This window comes from Pinus tabuliformis, chromosome 5_2, assembly GCF_031772625.1.
Source record: "Pinus tabuliformis cultivar Carrire ecotype Pingquan chromosome 5_2, CPIR1, whole genome shotgun sequence".
Lineage (NCBI taxonomy): Eukaryota > Viridiplantae > Streptophyta > Pinopsida > Pinales > Pinaceae > Pinus > Pinus tabuliformis.
In genome coordinates this window covers 129,367,977-129,388,311 of record NC_142306.1, presented here as the reverse complement: position 1 = coordinate 129,388,311, position 20,335 = coordinate 129,367,977, and the positions used below count along the sequence as shown (strand labels likewise).

Genomic DNA, 20,335 nt, shown 5'->3' with positions numbered 1-20,335 from the left:
CATTAATTTGACTTACAACTTATTTGTAACTACTACTATAAGAAGCCTAGGTAAAGACTTTTTAAGCATAAAAGTTATGCTATTCATATAGCACACAGTGGTCTAAGACCCTCACATTGGAAATGAAAACATCTCTGGTGTGATATTGTCCTATTGTATAAGCCATGTTCTTGAAAGCTGTGCTTTGAAGTGGAAGAGTCTGTAGTGCTAAACATGTGTCCTGAAGCTAATGCCTTGAGCATGTTTCCATTAATTTTTGATTGGACACTGTAATTTCTATTGCCATACTTTTTTTTCCAAGGAAAAAATCGAACTTTTTATTAAGATTTATAAAAAGTTACATAGTATATGCAATTAAGCATTCAGTTGACTGTATGATTTTTCTAATCATAGAGTTTTTCTGAAATGGTGTTGGAGTGTCTTCCAACTCTTCCATCTCACTTTGACTGTCATAATATCACTGATCATTTAACTCCCGGGTCTCCTCGGAGAGGAAAACAACCCAGTTAAATCAGCTGTCTGTGAATCATTTATCAAGAAACCCAAAAAACAAAAAAACCATTGTTTTCTGAGTCTTAAGGGGTGTGGACCGAGCCATTCCTGGGCCTCCTCAATGAGGAAAACAGCCCAAACAGGAATGGTTCAGCTATATGTCATGAGTATTTGAAAATGTTTTAAGCATTGCAGTAAAATACAAACAATTCTGCTGTAGACATGTAAATTAAAGCAATAACAAAATAACTGCCAGAGACGAGGATCATGTGCAGTGACCAAAATGTCATGTGAGCAATTAGGCATATGGTGGGTGATCCGACACATGGATCTCATCCCGGTCAGCATCCTCTATCCGTCAACTGCCCAGATCTTGTTGCATACCCCCTTTAGAAAGCTGGTCTGCTGTGTTATTGCGTTCCCTGTATATGTGACATAAAGAAAATTCATTAAAAAAAGACTTTAAATGCTTTGTTTCTTCTAACAGTGGAGATAAAATGTAATTCTGGCATCTGCTCACTCCATTGAACCATTTTATGATGTTCATCGAATCCCCAAAGATCTGAACCGTGAGTATGCCCAAGTGGGTAAGCCAACAAAGTAGGAGTTTTAAGGCAGACAGTTCTGTGAAGTTATTTGTTCCATTCCCCAATCCCACCGAGGCTTTGAGACTTCTATGATTGTTAAGGTGGATAACCAACCCAGCCCCGCACTTGTTGTTTTGATCAGATGCCCCATCGAAATAGGCCCATGGGTTCCCTCCTTTATTTGCTCCTCTCTAACAGGGCGAGAGTTCTCATCCCGGCTTGGCTCAAGAATGCTTATGTAAATTGCTGTGCATCCAACTGCTGTATTCCCCACCGAGGGATTCTGATCTTTAAAAATACTTTTGTTTCGAGCTAACCAGATCCCCCAAGCAATGATTAGAGGTAGGTTCCGCATATTTCCTTTCGGGAACTTCTTCCACCAACTCTGCCATACTTCTGCTAGTGACCTCCCTTCCCATATCACCCTCTTCTGGATCAATCTCCCTACTTCCTGCCATACCTCCTTTGAGTATGGGCATTCTAAAAACAAATGTTGAATCGATTCTATATCATTCTTGCATAAGGTGCATCTCCCTGGTCCCGATTTATATCTTCTCTGTAAAACATCCCAGGTTGGCACCTTCTTCCTGAGAATGCACCAAAAGAACATTCGGGCCTTAGCAGGACATTGCAACTTCCATATTGAGGTTACCCACCAGTCCTGGTTTCCCCAACCTTTCTTCGACATTAGGTATTTATAGCCTTGTTTAGGAGAGTATGTACCCGTGTCCGCATGTGCCCAAACTAGCTGATCTGGTTTGTCTCTTAGCCTGACATTGGTCCTGGATAGTTCCTTGGTGAAATTGTGCCATTCCTCCCTCCATTGAGGATTGAGGTTTAAGTCCGTCCCTGATAACCAGGCTTGTCCCCAAATGGTGGAGTAGCCTTGTTTCTCAATCTGGCTTAAATTTTGAATGCCTCTTATGTCTAGCTGATTTATAAGGCCCGGGGAAAGAGTGTATTCTTCATTGCATCCCACCCATGGGTCTTTCCCTATCCTGACTTGTTCTCCATTCCCCACTTGCCAGGACAGACCTTGTTCTATGATTTTGAAGGCGTCTAAGGTGGCTTTCCACACCACTGAAGCATTCCCTTTCTTTTTATTTGGGCTCCTAATCCAATCCTCCAACGGGATGGGGTCGATATATTTCCTCTTGACCACCATTGTCCATAGATTCTCCATCCTTATTAACCTCCATCCCAACTTTGCTGCTAAAGATGGTCCAAAGGCTGTTAAATCTTTTATTCCCCATCCCCCCCACTCCTTTGGCCTTGCCACCTTCTCCCATGCCACCCAAGGCAAGACCGACTCCTCCTTTGTTCCTGCCCAGAGGAATCTACTGCATACCCTTCTAATTTTTTCCAATATTCCTTTCGGGACCCAGGTTAGAGCAGCCCAATAGACGGGTATAGCCAGAAGGACTGATTTGATCAGGGTCAGTCTACCATCTCTAGACAACCATTTGAAGCTCCAGTGAGTGATCCTCGATTCTATTTTTGCTATTAGCCAAAACCAATCCTGCTTCTTGTATGAGTTAGGTTTTAGGAAGAAACCTAGGTATTTGAAGCTGTCTTCTAGCTTCCGCTATTATTTGCTTCCAGTTTGTTGAACCCTTCCAACAACAGTTGAGATTTTTCCTTATTCACTTGCATGCCTGTCGCCTTTAAGAAGAGGTCCAAAATCATTTTTAGTTCCTTTGTTTCGCTCCTTCTTCCATTGCTAAAGAGCAGGATGTCATCCACAAATAGAAGATGGGTTATATACAGATTGACAGCCACTTCTAGTCCTTTAATTTCACCTTTCCTTTTGGCTTCTAAGAGCAGCTGACTGAGACCTTCAGCCGCTAGTAGGAAGAGAAGAGGTGAAAGGGGGCACCCTTGTCTCAACCCTCTTTGACCTTGAAAGAAAGAGGATGCTACTCCATTAATTAGTACCGCAAAGCTCACACTGGTCAGGCACCCCATGACCCAATTTATGAAGTCTACTTGGAACCCCAGGTGGGTGAGGAGCATATGGAGGTACATCCAACTGATTCTGTCATAAGCTTTGGAAAGATCTATTTTTACTACTGCGCCTTTGCTTTTTTTTTTGTTTGATGCTGTGAATGGTTTCCTGGGCCACACCAATCGCCTCATGTATTTGTCTCCCATCCAGGAATCCAAACTGTTCTTTTGATATATGTCTGGATAGTATTGGCTTTATTCTAACAGCGATCACTTTCGCTATGATTTTGTAGATACAGTTACATAGAGATATCGGTCTGAAGTCCTCGAAGGAGGATGGTTCTTCCTTCTTTGGGATGAGGGCTATGAAATTTGAATTGAAAGGAGGATAGATTGCACCTTTCCTTCTAGATTCTTCAACTACTTTGGTCAATTCACTTCCAATTTGCTCAAAGAAGTGCTGATACAGCTCCACTGTCCATCCATCTGGTCCGGGGCTCTTATCCTTTGGCATAGATTTTATGATTCCTTCAACCTCCCCCCTTGTGACTTCTCTCATGAGTTCTATAGTATCCCCTTCGTCCACATAGCGAGGAAAGGTCTGGGCTGTCTGGATCACTTCTGCAAGGGACACTTCCACCTGGGCTGTGAATAAATTTTGGAAGTGTCTTATTCCCATCTATGAGAGTTCCTCAAAAGTTCGTGCCTGTCTTCCTCCTTCTGCCTTCATGGACCAAATAGTGTTCGAGTTCTTCCTTCCTCTAGCATAATTTTGGAAGAATTTGGTGTTCTTGTCCCCAACCCTTAGCCAGATGGCTCTGCTTTTCAAGCGCCATTGTTCTTCTCTTGCTAAGAGAATTTTGTTCCTTTGGGATTCCAACTGCATAATTATATCCCTCTTTTCCTTCGTTTCATATCCATCAGCTTCTGGGCTTTCGAGCATTTGTAAATCCTTCCCTATTTGAATTAGGTCTTCGTCTTCTTTCACTTTTTTGGCCTTAGCCTAGGCCATCGTAGCTTTTTTAAGCCGTTTCAGGTTCTCCATAAAGAGATAAGCTTTATCCTCTGAATCGCTGGCCCTCGCAGGTCTCCATGTTTCTTTAAACGAGTTATAGGATTCCTCCAATAACCAAGTAGGGTTAAATTTGAAGGGCGCTGCCGGATTTTTGGGGTGCTTGGTTAATTCTAGCAAGACTGGCATATGATCAGAGTCTCCTCCTTCGCCCACCCACTGATGAAAGGCTGGGATCTTTGTCGCTACCTCCTCTCTCAGGAGGAAGCGATCCAATCTTTTTGCGACTCGGTCTTCCCCTATTCTCCTATTCCTCCAGGTGGGTCTTATCTTTAATAATTTTATGTCCAGTAACTTATTCTCTCTGATAAGATTTGTAAAGAAATCCGAGAGTGGGTCTTCTCTTGCTATAGGGCCCCAAGTTTTGGTTGTGCCTATAGAGAAATTTAAATCTCCCCCGATCACCAGGTTCGGGTTGTTCAATAGAGATTTGGAGAAAAGGGATTTCCAGAAGTGAACTCTGCCCTGGCAGGGCCCGTAAATGTTGAGGATCACCAGATTCGTGCAAAGCTCTAGTGAATAGACTTCCATCCCCATAACCTGGTCCATCCCCCAGGTATTCAATACTTTAAACTTCCCTTGTTTAATCCCCATAGCTAGTCCCCCAGAGTGACCTTTAGCATCCAGAGCCTGAATGCTCCAACTTGTCATAAATTTTGTGACTTCTTCTCCTGCTCCCAACGTTTCTTGAAGCAATAGGATATTTGGATTATAGTTCCGGATTACCTCTTTTAGGGCTAGTTTTTTAGGGTTATTGGCTAAGCCCCGACAATTCAATGAGAGAATGATCATTGACCTACCTCAGGGGGGATTTCGCTGCTCTAAGTGCCCCAGAAATGGACATTTGCTTCCCATCTGCTATATCTATTTTGGCTCTTAGCTGAGCCTTTGACAAGTTGGTTTTCCTCCCTCTCACCTTGCGGTCCCCTGCATGGGGGGTTTGCATCTCAATTCCCCCCACTACCTCCCAGGGAGGGGGCTTTTTCTCGCGGGGTCTGAGATTGTAAGGGGTTTTTAAGGCTAGTGTATCTTCGAGCGGGGGGTCACCCTTACCCCTTGCATGTTCACGGTTCAGATCTAAATTGGGGATTGATGTGATAATGCTCTCCATTTGGATGTTTTCAGAATTTGAAATAGGAGTGACAATGTTCTGTTGCCTGGAGGGACCAGGCACAGATTCAACATAAATTAAAGAAATTTCAGGAGTAAAAGAAAGTAGGGTTGAGTCCGGACCTGTACCCTCTTTGATGAGTATGAGGCTCCCAAGATTTTCTGCTGCTAGGTCCTGATCCTGCGCCGATCCTTCTTGCTGCTGAAGTGACTGAGATCCAGGGATGGTTGCTTCCTGCACCTCCATGCGCTCTACTGTGTCCTCATAATGTTTATCTATATCCATCTGCTCTTCTCCCATACTTTTCTTTGTCTGCCTTCCCTTTAGTTCCTCCTCTTCTGCAACCCCTGCCTCTGCCTTTCTCTATTTCCTTCGTCGCCTGAAACCCATCGGACACTCTTTTGCCAGGTGTCCATAGATATGACACCTGTGACATCGGAACGGTAGGTGTTCATAGCAATGTTGCACGAAGCGGGAGCGAAGCGGAAGCGCGAAGCGGAAGCGCGGAGCGCGGAAGCGTCATTTTCCAAAAATCTAGGGAGCGAAGCGTCCGCGGAAGCGTCTGCTATATATATATATTTTTTTATATTTTTTTGCATTTATACTCAAAACAAACATCCCAAATACCAAATTAATTGTAGAAGACATGAAAACATGCATATTTTTGCATAAATCAAGATAGATATGGCATCCATGATTCCATTGTAGTTACTAGTATGTACAACAATCATCTATATTCTAGCTATTACAAACATACATCAAATTTTTAAGCATATTATAAAACATAAAACATTTAAGCATATTATAAAACATAAAACATAGAGCATATTATGATTTATCTAGCAAGTGAGCAACTGTCAACATTTGTCATGTCCAAAATTCAAATAATAATGTTTACAAAATATGTCACTTGGTCACCGCCAAGCCAAAAAGGTTCAAAATTCAAATTCACAAGTCTACAAGTCTAATGAGTAATCTATAGACTATGACAAAAAGAAGTAGATTGTGAATATATCTACTAATCTCTCCTCCTTCCACCACGAATAGAACGTGATGGCGTGCCTCCACGTGGTGGCAATGAAGAAGATGGTCCCTGTGTAAGTCGTGGCACTGGAACTGATGAAGAAGAACCCCCTGCTGTTGGTGTTGAACCATGGAACCTAGGACCAGATGGGGGTGGGGGTGGTGGCATATCAACACGGTCATCATCATCCTAGAATCGCTCAAAAAATTCATGCAAAAAAAAAAAAACACTAGTTAACAAAAAAATTAAAAACATGAATTAGAGAAATGCTTTATAAGGGAAAATTGGAAAATTCATACCACAATGGACATACCAGGAGAGCATCCTCTAATTGCTCTAGTTGCAACACTCCATCCTCCAAATTGGACTCCTCTGGATTCTTGTCCCAAGTCACCAAGTCTTTATTAGACTTTGCATCTTCACAGTAATGGGACAACAATCGCAAGTTGTAATGAACATAAACCAAGCTCTCTGCCCGGTCTAAACTCAACCTGTTCCTTTTAACACTGTGGATGAAAGAATAAGAGCTCCAACACCTCTCTGCAGAAGAAGTGTTTACCACCTGTGATAGCACCCGCAATGCCAAACTCTGTAGAAGTGGAGTAGGCCCTCCATGCATGTTCCACCACTCAAGAGCAGAAAAATGCTCTCGATCTTCAATTGAATGCATGCTCCCAAATGGACCAGTGTTGAGCGTATAGTTGCTCACCTGTCTCCGTACCAATGAAGCCTCCTCATTATCAGGGATTAATCTACTCAATGCAGCCATATATTTTTCGTGAACCTCTTTATCTTGGTGTGGTTTTTTCCTGCTTCCCCCCCCAGGTGCTGGTTTTGAAAGCCATGATGGATGATAGTACCTAGGTGTCAAAACATATGCTAATGCATGCAATGGAACATTTAGCATATCCCATCGCTTTTCCACCTCTTCACGAATATAATTGTACAAGGTGGTATCTCTAGGCTCAACAATGTCTTTAATCTGCCCCAACATGCTATCCATTTGCTCATACACCTCCCCAATTACTGGTCGATCTGAATCTGCAAACTTGATCATGTAATAAATTGGTTTGGTGAATTGCAAAACATATTTAACCTGTGACCAAAAGTAAGTGTCAAGAACAGTGTCCTTGACTACATTAGCAGTAGCACCATCTGTACACTGGTTAATTTCATCCCATGTTTCAGCACACACCAGATTAGTTAAAGCTTGTCTCACCTTCACTAGCCGCCTAAAGGTGAGGTAATAACTAGCAAATCTTGTCTTTGCAATTTTAAGCAATTGCAACTTGGAGTAAGTGCCATAGAAGTAGTTTACCCTTGTATGCCCTGTGATGAATTTAATGAGCTGCTTCCCTTTCCTGTAAACCTCAGCAATCCACCCACATTCTTTGTGTTTCACAATATCATGCATCAAAAGGTTCAATGTGTGAACCAGGCACCCAGACCAAAAGATGTGTGGATGAGTACGCTCAATAATTTTTCCTGCTGCCTTACAATTTGCTGCATTATCTGTGATCACTTGAACCACATTATTCGGACCAACATCTTTGATTGATTTCAATAGGAGATCTGCAATGTTTTGTGCAGTTGCACTGATGGAGGAGGAGTCATGACATGCAATAAATACTGCACCCTTAGAAGAAACACCAAGAACATTTATCAAATGTTGGTTTCTAATATTTGTCCACCCATCTGATACAATGGATACCCCATAATCCACCCACTCATGTGTAAAACGTGTCAAAGCTCTTTGAACCTTAGCTTTTTCTCTTTCTAATAACATTGTTCTAGCTTTCTCATAGTTGGGGGCCTTGTATCCTTTTGGGGCTTCATTGATGGCCTTTACCATGTCATGCCAATAGGGAGAGCGAAGCACATTGAATGGTACACCGCAAGCACAAAGAAAACGGACTACCTTTCCATCCACATCATCCCTCCCAGTAACATTAAGGAAATCCGCTATTGTTTTTCTACCTCCAGAGGTTGCAGAAGTACCATAAGGAGATGGGCAACTACCAAATTTAGAGGTTGCACTTGATTCTGAATGAGTTTTTTGTTTCTTGTTTTTTTGTTGTGCAGCCATCTCTATTTTGATGTATTTTTGTCTTTGTTCACTTGAAATTTTTGGGCAAATGGCTACCCCCACAGAACCCTTTTTTTCATCACTCTCTAGCACCCCACAAAAATGCCTCCTCAGACGGGTATATGAACCCGTATATGGTTTTCCTCCATGACAATCATGAGGGCACATCCATTTGTAAGATCCACCACCCTTTCCCCCTTCAAGTTTGGTCACATAGGTCCACAAGGGATTTGATGTACCTTTCCCATCTTGTGCTTCAGTGTCCTCTTCAAGTTCATCCCCTTCCTCTTCAAACCCTTCCTCCTCATCATACATTGGGTCACTACTATTAGGACCAAGTTCATCCCCTTCCTCTTCCCCTCTATTCCTCACCCTTGCCATCATTAAAACCAAGAGTGGAATGATACATAGAAGCCAAAAGAACACCATCTTGGAATATGGATATAGGTGGTGGACAACCTGTAAATAAAGGAGCAAGTAGAAACAATGGGAAAGAGTAGGAGAGGGAGGAGAAAAATACAATTTTTTTTTCAAAAAAACAAGGGAGTTTGGGGTTTGAACTTACCTCTTTAGCTCTTGTAGATGAAGTCCTCCAAGCTCTTGCTCCAAGCTCCTCCTCCTTCTCCTAGCTCCTCCTTCTTCACTCCTCCAAGCTCTCCTCTCTTCTCCTCTCCTTTCCTCTCTTCTCTTCTCCTCTCCTCTCTTCTCTTCTCCAACTCTCATAAACTCAAAGTGAGAAAATGAGAAGAGAATGGGGGCTTTATTCTTTTCTAAAGTCACCCTAGACTCACCCTAAACCAACCTAACCCACCCCCTCATGCTAGTTAAGACTCAAGTTAAAACAAATTAAAAAAAAATCAAGTTAAAAGCTCTCTGCCGCGGGTTGCTTCCGGAATCGCCTGGGAACCGTGCGGGTGGCGTGCGGTTCCGGGCCGGAAGCTTGGCGCCACCCCGTGCCCGAACCGCCCTCGGATCCGCGGTTCCGTGGTGGCCGCAACCTATATGGCAGGAACCGTGTTTAAAAGGCGGAACCGCGCTCCCTCCTCCTCCGAATCGCGATTCCCAAATGGATTCCGGGACGGTTCGCTCCGAACCGCGGATCCGGGTTTGGATCCTCCGGGGGGGGGGCGATTCCTGCAACACTGGTTCATAGTCTAATTGCTGGGTGTACTTGTAATCTTTGTATTGCAGCTGTATCTCCTCTGCTAAACCTGCCCGAGGGTTTAAACTTACCAGGATGCGAGCCATCACCTGGTCTCTAGTCTGTAGGAATGACAGGTCTGCCTCTAGGAATTTCCCGAGGTGGTTCCCGATGGCTCTGAATACCGATTCTACCCAGAGAAATGGTGGGAGCCCTGGCATGCGAACCCAAACAGGTAACTCATCCACCCTTTCCCTTTGTGCATCGAACATAGGATTCCATTTTTTGAAGAAAATCGGGTGTTTCCCGAAGGCCCAATTCCTTTCCAGTACCCATTCCACTGCTTCTTTCCTTCCAAATTTTACCATAAACCATCCTTTTGCTAGTGTCGTGACCTGGAATACTATATCTGGCGCGGCCTGCCAGTTTTGCGAGGTCCATTCCTGTATGAAATTGGTGGAGTATTTTTTGCCTCGTGCCCTTCCTACCAGAGTTAGGTCCGCGACTTCCATGGCCTCATCAATTTTAACGTCCATTCCAAGAACCAGATTTGCAATGGGTTCACTCCTTTTGATTATTTTGGGTTTTTTCCTCTTCTCCCTTGCCTGCCTCTATCGTGTCCCTTCCTCCCTGATCTGTGAGATCGTTTCCACATTTGTTGTTTCTTCTGGGAGTGTTCTTGCACTCCCTTCTTCTCTTTATTTCCGACTCCCTCCAACCAGCCACCCTCCTTCTAGATTGGATCCTTCCGCACCTACTATCCGTGCTTGGTCCGCCTCCCTTCCTACTTGCTCACTTCTGCTCCTTTGCTCTGCCTCTGTCCGCTTAGGTCCCCTTCCCCTCTTCGACCCTCCCCCAACCTTCTTCCAATCCTCGGCCGAACCCTCTCGAATTCCCAATACCCCGCAATTCCAGCCCCTGAGACCAGATTTTGTTGCTGGGTCTTGTTTCTCCTGAGACTATGAGGGTTGTTTACCGCCTAAGCCTGTGTCAAGTGTGGATCTGTCTCAACTTGCCCTAACCCTACCCCCACCTCTTGGGCTGAGCTCCATTCCTTATTGCTTCTGAGCCCACAACTGATCACAATATCCTCTAACCCTCCTGAGTAGAAATGGCTAAGAGGATGAGAGGGATCGAAACTTACTTGAAAATTTTCGTTTGCCGCCGCTCCGTGCTCTGACAAGGACGGCTTTGTCTGCTGCTGTTGTTGCTCTTCTCGGCTTTCCAGAAGCGACAGACCTAGGCTTTCCTCCAGCAACCCTAGGGTTTTACCCTGCTTCCAAACCGCCTCCGATCCTCCTTTCTTCCTCCCCGTTCGTCCAGCTGGACGAATATACCTTTCAATGTTTTGGTCCGTTACCTCCAGACCCCAGACCGACAGGATGTCACCAGGTTCGAGGTCCAGATCAACTGTATCGTTTGGTTTGACCATCTTCTAGCTGTCTGCTCCTTGATAGCTGTTTAGAGGTAAAAACGCCCTTCACAATGCTGTCTGCGATCGTGTGCTGTGGGTAGAAGACGGCAACACAACTTACCCTCCAGCAGAACCCCGTTTCACCGTTGGATGCCATTCTCTGAGGGCGCTCATGAGAATATGGCCTTCCCTGTCCCGAAAAGTTCCATTGTCCTTCACCTTCCACCTGTCCCCTGCTGTACTCTCAATCCTGACACCCTCGGGTCTGCCATGACCAGCCGTCCTCCTCCTGTACCAACCCTTGTTGCGATCCCGATCCTGTGGCCTCCCACCTGCTACGATCTCAGCCCCAATGCCTGGTCTCCATCCGAAGCTTCAAACCCTCTCCTTCCTTCAAGCACGACATACCATTCTATTGCCATACTTGGGTTACATTGATTTTTCAATTTGTTGGACTTGGACAGTGCTGGTGAGAAGCAGTTTTCTGCATGTAGTTAGATTCAATGTATATAACTTATTATATATACCAATTATCTTTATTTATTGTTGTTGTTCTAAGTCAGTTCCCTTTGATCTGGTTGATGGAGTTGTGGCATTGTGTTGTTGGAGGATGACAAACTTTATTCTCTTACCACCAAGTTGGAGACAGCTACAAAAATGCTTCCTTATAGATTATCAACATAAGAATGAGCGGACTGTGTTGAATTTTTATGAGGACATCTGAGAACATGGGCAGTGGATTCACTTCAGCTGTATCTTACCTCTCTATTTCTTTTCTTCTCTTTTAAGTTTTTAACCTATTTAATTTCTGCACTTCATGCCATCTCTTGTGCTATATTTTGCACCTGATATATTTCTTCTGAAATATATAATTGCAACTTTTTCCTGGTTGGTCTGACATTACCTAATGAGGCTAATGGTCCATGATATTGTATTCTATGATTTCCATATGGCTTACAGATTTTGAAAACTTTAGACTTGTGAAATTTTGATATCTTCATTATTATATATGTGTAAAATTATTTGGTGTTGGATAGCAGTCTTGAAAATGGTTGATGGAAAGTTTTCAGAGCAATACATGTGGTAATATGTCTCTTTCTGATGCAGCAACTGGGCCACGTTCTAAAGATTTGCGTGTTGGTCTAACTATGGCTTGGGTCTCATTTCTGCAGGTATTTAGTGTGCAGATTTTCTTTCTCAGCTTGTTGGATTGTCTTCCATGGAATATATATTGTTTCTCTCAATGTTTGTTTTCATAGTTATGTGAACATAAATTTAGATAAAATGTTTCTCCGCGTGCTCTGCAAAAATATGCCTATTCTATATAGGCAATCTATTGGCATGCCTGTATTTTTAACTTTATGTATTGGTCTCCTGTACATTTTTCCATGTGCTTGCCTTGAAGCCTTTCAGATGCTCTCTTTTTCTTTCCCTGGATAGTTTGGATGAAGTAACATAACGATAGTTGTGAGGGATGAACCATACCTCCTAAAGTAATTTTTGAATGTAGCATCAATTTGATCTAATTGTTTGAGCTTCAAGGTGTGAAGTAGACTAGGATACCAAGAAATAGAAGTTAAGTTGGTAGACATGAAGACATGTAACAGGGGGACTCTAAATATGGTGATCTTTTCTTATCCATTCTGTTTCTCTTTGGATGTTAGTAATGCCACAAACTATTAATCACGTGGATGACAGAATATCAATTTCCAACTCAACATGAGTGCAGAAAAAGAACATAACTCTGAATTTAACTATGATACCTACTTGTACGTGTAAACCAAATTTAGTGCTAAATGTAAACCAATTTTATTCGATAAAGGTAACCCGATTTTATGAATAACTTGATACAACTGAAAGCAGGAACATGAAAATGAGGTCTGCAGTTTCAGCTTCCTCAGTTATTCACTGCATAGTTCCATTAGGAATATTACAAATTGGCAATATGATGCATACCTACAGTAGTATAAGTTCCTCAAAGGAAGACGAGTTTTGATTCACTGTTCTGAGCATATTTATACACAGTCTGGACTTAACAACAGTGAGCCGACCTGTAGAATCTCCTCCTCTGACATTGAAAAAGGTATGTCTAGAACACTTGCTTTGGAGGAACTATTGTAATATCATTTTGTATCAAGAATTTCAAAATCATTGTGGAGCTTGTGAAGAGACACTATCGAAAGGGTCACTTAACATCTTTTAAGAGCAAGGATAAGCCCTAGTCCTAGGGCCTAGTCTTCAATAAGAAAGCTTCATGCATGTTAAGGGTTTGATTGTTCACATTAAAAGAAGCCCAGACATATAAGCTATAGGCATCTAGATAAGAGGAGATCCTCTTGCATTAAGAAGAAAAGGCATACAGTTTCAAGCTTCAAGCAGTGGAAGGAGATACTCTTGCGCTAGTAATTATATGGCAAGTCTCTGGCATATTGTCTCTATCTCAAAGGAGAAAGCGGTCTGCTACAATAGTAGCACATACAGTGAGATCATCCTGAATGATGTTAAAGACAAAAGTTGCAAGTACGAAGTCTTCACTCTTGAAAAGCAGTCAGAAGAGTATGGCATATAGTAGAAGGCCCTTACAGCAGTCTGTATGATAGAGGTACATCATAAAGAAAGAAAAGGAAAATCCTATGGCAAGTACGATAAGAAGAGGGAACTGTAAGGACCCTGTAAGTGATAAAATTGGTAATCAAGCTGGATCCTTGGGCACCTTGATATAAATATTAATGTATGAGAATATGGATGCCTGGTGAAGAAGATTGTCTAGAAAAATCCATTATACGAAAGCCTGATGCATCGATAGCAGTCATCTAGCACATGATAGTAATGAAGCTCGTGCAACAACTAGTTAGTGAGGGTCAGTCAAATATCCTCCGTTGAATGACTTGATGGGAAGATTCCTTCACCTGGTGGAAAAAGGACCATGATGATATTGCAGACATTTTCTACTCTCTCATATATAGGGCAAGCATCCTAGAACTTTTCCAGTACAGCTGCAGCATGATGCAGCCTCATCAAATAGATGGGGAGCATTTTGAAGAAGACTAGATGACCAATTGAAGTAAAAAGTATATATGTTTTGAGATACTCCCTTGATTTAGTTAACTCTTGTTTTCAGTTTGCAGGAAAAGCAGGTTGCTAGCATATGTCTGGTTGCATAAGCATGATGTGCCATGGACTTTTTTGGGCTCTTCAGGATGAAGACACGAGAACAATGATCAACGTCTGATATGATCTCGTTTAGTATGAAAACTGCTGACTTGAGAAGGAACTGCAGAAGCTCTGACACAGTAAGCCTGATATGAAGATGACTCTGCTTGTTTAGATGTTTGAAGGAAGACCATGATGAAGGATGTTGATGAAGACAAGACATGACATCTTGTGAAGAAGCTATCTGATGACTCTAATATTTGATATGTTTCTGCTACCTAAGAAGATGCATGAACTGAGTAGCTGACTTTGGAACTTGGTCCAAAGGATTTGATGACATTGTAAACCACACTGTCAAGAAGAAAGAACGCTGAAAAAAAGAAGATTGCTGACAAGAAAGGTAGTAGGTTGCAAATAGCTGATTGGTCATGTCTTGGAAGATCACTTTCCCAATGTTCAGAGGGAGCAAGATTAAAGCTCTATGATGTTTGGTTCATGAATATGCAGTTGATAAAGATTGATGTCCCTACGAGAAGTTGTGAAAGAAGATGGCTCAATGATGTGCATAAAATTTAAAGGAGGCCTACAAGCCACTGATAGTACCATGATCTTCACGAAAGAATAGACAACTGATATTGGAATGAAGTCCCAAGTTGAGAGGGAGCTTGGATATATTTCTTTCATGTGTAAAGGAATGAGTAGATCCTCCCTGGTTGAGAGGGAGAGATAGACACATCATTCTTGTCTTCACATTATGAAGAAAGAATGGAGGATTGGGTAAGCATATGAATTCCGATACTCTTTGAGGATGAGGTAGGGCATCCAATAGGTAAGAGTAGTTGAAGAGGAAATTCCTTGAGGATGTGTAAATCCAAGACAGGAATGGTCCTAAAAGGACATACCTTGTGAACATCCGGATGGGGTATGTGCCTTGAGAGACAATGATGATGGTGTCTATAAGTCATTGTCTCCCCAACATTGTGCTCTAATCTAGTGGAGAGATAGAGTTGTTAGTCAAGGCCTTGCTATATGACAATGCTGGTTGATATGATGAGATGCACTAATATAAGTTGAAAAGATAGCTTATGAGATGGCTTACCAATCCGACTCTTCTTATGAGAACTTTTCAATGGAAGCATTGTCCTTGTACTTGTGGTCAAATTATGAATACCTCCCTAGTTAAGAGGGAGTGTTGAAAATGTAACTAGTGTCGATCTTCATAATTGTATTTTGTATCATGACTTGATGTAATCATTGTACTTGTCAAAAGAAAAAGAAAAGAAAATATTTATTTTGTAAAAGAAAATTTATTTATTGTAAATGGGTTTCTTGCCCATTGGTTTATTGTCCTAGGTCAAGCACCCATTGTGTTCTCTAGGGTCTTGTGCAAAGTCAAAGAGTCAAGTCATAATGTAATAGCCCTTGTGTGGCTCAAGTATAAAAAAAAGAAATATATTTTATGTACGAAGTTAAGTCCAGAAGCCACCACAAGATAAGTCGGCCAACCCCTTCATGTCAGCGTAGAAGAGGCCTAATCCGCCCTCAAGAAGCCTATATAAAGAAGAACTTGTCCTCATTTGAAACAATGTTAATTTTTGATAACAATGGTATGTTCTATGCTTAAGAGCAATTTACTTCAATTTTCTTATTAGCCCAATATCAATTTCCAGATTAGCAATCACATTAACATGACAATAAATGTAGATAGAACATAAATAAAATAGTAGAAGACAAGCCAAGACAAGAGGACACAAGATATGGCACTAGCCAGGGACAAACCCCAATGTGGGGAAACCCTTTGATCAATTCTTCTTATTATTCTTCAAAAGTTCAGCAGAGAGAGAGAGTACAATATGCAATATTCACTTGCCCAATCAAAGTGAAATCTGTCCAAACAAACAACAGCCACAAAAAGCCCTAACTAGAAAGTCAATGCTGGTCAACAGGGCAGAATTTGACCTCCAAAATAGCTTGGTCAAACCCAGTCAACTCGGCCTCCAACAGTCATCCAAATCAACCCAAAATAGTCCCGAAAAACTCAGTCAAACTTGGTCAACGCTGCAGTCAAACCCTTCTGCAGTCAACGCTGGTCAAACAATACAGATTGCCTCGATTTCTGTGCCCAAAAATGCGGCCTGCCCAAACAGAAATTATCCCACCAAAATCGCAATCAAACAAGGTCAACGCTACTGGTCAAAATTCCCTTAAATTCGGTCAACATTGAAACAAAAAATCTGTCTTCTTCGCACGTGTGGAGAGAGAGAGGAGCCCAAAAATCCGTACCCAATCAGATGAGGAGAGAGAGATGTATGAGAAGATGAGTGATGTCCAAATGAGGCAAAGGCACCTTCTATTTATATGCAAACGTTGAGGATGAATAGACGTGACTGTTGGGCTTCTGAGCCTACATTAGTTTGCTGGTCGACCTTGACAATTTGTCCATAAACAAAATAAATTCATAATTCCATTTGTACATGTCAGAATGAGATGATCTTTAGATCAATCCTACACCTCTCGGAGAGAGGAATCCAATAAAAATGTCAGCTGCATGATATGAGTTGTCGAAGGTGGATTTTGGCCCTAGTTGCCAAATTTAACAAAGACACATTCATTCAACAAGATTTTTGATCCAAGCGAAGATGAGGTCTGATCCTAGTGAGGAATAGCGAGGAAAAGGAGAAAAGTTGTAAGTAGGGAAGCGAAAGAAGGAGACTATTTGTTCTTGTCATATTTATCTGCTCACACGTGCGAATCTACTGGAGGAAACTAGTGTTTCCTCAGATTTGTTGCTACAAAGATTTCGTTGGAGGCTTTGGCTGGATTATTTCTTGGGTGGTTGGTTTTTGGGTCAAGGTCTAGGAAGTCTTCTTTGAATTGATTCTACAAGGAAGAGTTTATGGGTTTTCCCCATGTGGGGTTTTGCCCTGGCTTGGAGCCTATCTCTGGTGTTCTTTTGTGTGCATTGTGATTTTCACGTTGGCATTTGTCTTGATGATAAATTGAACAACATAATAATAAAGGACTAATCTAATATCAGAAGAAAGTGTCAAGTTTGATGATAAATCAATTAAGAAACCCTAACTATTTCTCCGCCCTAGATTCTCAAGAAAAACCTCCTCCCTAATTAGGGATGCCATCATCTTTTCCCAACTCCTTTGTGTCATTGATGTTGATTTTGGTAGCCACAATCGGTATTCAAGTCAACCCTAAAAGGAAATCAAAAGAAAGAAATTTAAAATTTTAATTTTGAATTTAATTGCCTCCAAAAAGGTTAGGTTGGCCCCAAAATACAATTGGCCCAACATAAGGAGACATGCCCCCTGGGCACCACTAGACCACGATAAATACAATCTCGGCCTCCCTCATTTGGACATCAATTCGGAACACATAAATCATCTATTTTTTGTTCATATGTGCAAAGGAGAGAGATGAGAAGATACAAGTTTGACTATCTTTGACCATGATTTGACCAAGTTTATAAGACTGTTGACTGAGTTTCCTGAGGTTAGTGTGACTGAGCTTTTTGATGCAATTGATTGAGACTTTTTGGATAGTTTGACCACAACCTTGATTGGGCAGTTTGACCAAATATATGTAAAGTTGACTGGAATTCTTTTGGGTAGAGTTGACTGAATTATGGGTAGAATTCAAACTTGCTTTTGGGTTGTTTGACCATGTTTGAACTAAGTGGATTTCTGTGGTCTGTTTGACCTAACCTGACTTATGAATATCACATTATAACTTTGTTGAACTGAAGAATTTCTCCTAGAAAAGATTGCTGGGTTTTTTCTCGAGTTTGGGTTTCCTAGGTGAAAAGTTGTCTCTTTGTGTGCTTCGCTGTCTCTTTATGATCCTACTGTCATTATTGCATTAATTTTGATATTTTCTATGTATAATTGCTTAATGTTGTATATGACATAAGCGAATTTGGTTAAAGAAATCATTGGAAGTAATTATCAGAATAGAAGATCATATTTCTCCTTGAAAAATCAACGATTGAAACCATAGCCCTTAGACAAGCTTCAACTTGATGCTTATATGAGGATTCTCCTATTCCTTTGTTAACTTAATTTATTGAGAGAATCGTTTCTTTGACTTCTACATGTGTAGATACTCCTTCTCAATGCTTATCAATAAACCCTAACTTAAAACAATCCTTAACTAATCGAGGGTTAGAATACGTGTACCTTTATAAAGAAGATTTGAGTCTATTTTGGATTTAAAGTATCTTTCCCTAGGCCGTTGATATCGCTGTGAGCCCTCTAATTAGAATATCCTTATAGGTGAATATAGGGAAGCCTTCCTTGTGGTTTAATTCCACTAAACAACAAGGGGAAGGTTGCTGAGGTGATAGTGGCAATCTTTCCACATTGTTGACATAGGGCCTAGCCCTTGCCTGGTGAGTCCCCTCACACAACCTACTAGATTTTGCGGCAAAAGGTACATTCAAAATAAATAGATATACCAAAGCCACACCATAACGGGATTTAATGCTCCATAACCATCAAATATGCAATTAAGGGGTGATCGATAAGATAAGGACATGTGAGAAGACTACCAAATTAGCAAGCATAATCATACAACCTAGAGGTGAGACTCTCTTAACCAAAATCTTCCATCAAGTGATCTAATGCAAAGAAGAGAAAGGGCTCCATGAAGATGTATCACCCCAAGTTGGTCCAATGCTCCACGATATCAGTTGCAAATTTCCATTAGTGTGATGAAAAGCACAATTTGGAACCTCATACAGGGCCTTTCATTTTCTTGGAAATTGATTAAAGTCAGAAGGATCCTTTAATCTTATTGAATATATCAGATGTCAAGCTCGTTACCTAGCAAGGTGTACTTTCAACAGTTAGTGTAGAGGTTATAACTACAATCCAAATATGGTGGGGAGTAGGTCTTTTTGATGGAGTCATGGTAGTTTTGTATCATGTCCAAGGATGAGGGAGAGATTGGTGTGATTGATGGGGCTACTTAAGGAAGCATTTTTGCCACCAAGTGGGTGGTTCTTTGTCTGGAAGGGCCATCTTTGTGGCAGGTTTTGTTGAGACACGAAATGATTACATGCTATAATATTGGTGGATATGGGGTCGTTTGATTTGTGTGATATCATTTCAGCTCGATAGATTTCAAATCACCAACATTTTTATTTTTAGGAGAATTTGGTTTGGTTGGAGGAAGGTGAGAGGCTTGGTAAGGTGGCAAATGGCTAGTAGTTGTGTAGGCCAGGATTTAGCTAGATGTCCTATTTGGAGGTGGAGGATTCAGGACACCTTTATTGTTGATATTTCACACTTATGGGCATTGCAATTGAGCAAGAAGGATATCTCTCTTTGGTGCGAGCTTTGATATTTTGATGTGTGTTTGTGGAAGGCCATGTGCACCTTCGCACATGGTGTTCAAGACAATGTTATCAAGACCAAGCTGAATCGGTCGGAACTAGTCGGTCCAACTGGTTGGAGGGAAAAACCAGTTCGGATTAGTGAACCAGATTGTTTTGGTTTTGTATAATGCTATCAAGGACCCTTTCAATGCAATTAAAAAAGAAGTAATGGTTTATGATTGGGGAAGCTTAGTATTTGACCATATTTCCCTACTAATGCTATGCAATTAATGGTAATGCTAAATTCTTAAAGTAAAAAGATGAAAATGAAAGATAAGGAGAAATTTCATCCTTTTACTTAAATTTTTAACATTACCATGAATTGACTCAGGATGTTTGAGAGTGGTTCCGAATTCATTGGATTTTTTAGGATTTTAGGATTGGGTGGATTGCAATGGTTCCATTTGATTTCGTCATGTATGAGGGTATGGAACTAGCATTTAATCAAGAACAACAATCCCTCTATGTACCTTGATGTTAGTGGCATTGATTGTTGAACTCCTTTATCATAATCCTATTAAAAGCGTATCCATCACTCTAACAAAATCTTGAATTGGCATGCTAAGCATCTATCTTATTTTAATGCTTAGAGGGTGATATTGACGACGAAGATCACAATATAGGCAAAGCATTTGATGATATGTAGGGATTTGTTATAGCATGATTTTTTTTGGATGCGAGAGGCCATCTAGGGCCTGTTTGTTGATGTATTTTTGGTCTAGAGATGGATTGTATTGGTGTTATTTTGGTTATGTGCACCCTTACATGCTATAGAAATGAGAACTTTTGCTTATGTGTATAAATGGTTTCGATTCGTATGGATGCACATGAATATATATGTTTTTCTTTAAAATTTGAATGTTTTAGATGTTTTTGGTTAACTGGTTTTTTGCGTGTTCTGGTCTGGTTCTGACCAGTTCCTAGT

The 20,335-nt window shown here is 41.3% G+C and overlaps 1 protein-coding gene across 1 annotated transcript in view; it reads left to right on the top strand.

Annotated features, from left to right (window-relative positions):
- The window catches only part of SWEETIE (HEAT repeat-containing protein), a 541,573-nt gene that overhangs the window by 96,380 nt on the left and 424,858 nt on the right, over window positions 1-20,335 (top strand). Inside the window, exon 7 of the mRNA XM_089436034.1 lies at window positions 11,979-12,043. Coding sequence (XP_089292160.1) covers window positions 11,979-12,043 — 65 coding nt within the window. The remainder of the gene's footprint in view (window positions 1-11,978; window positions 12,044-20,335) is intronic.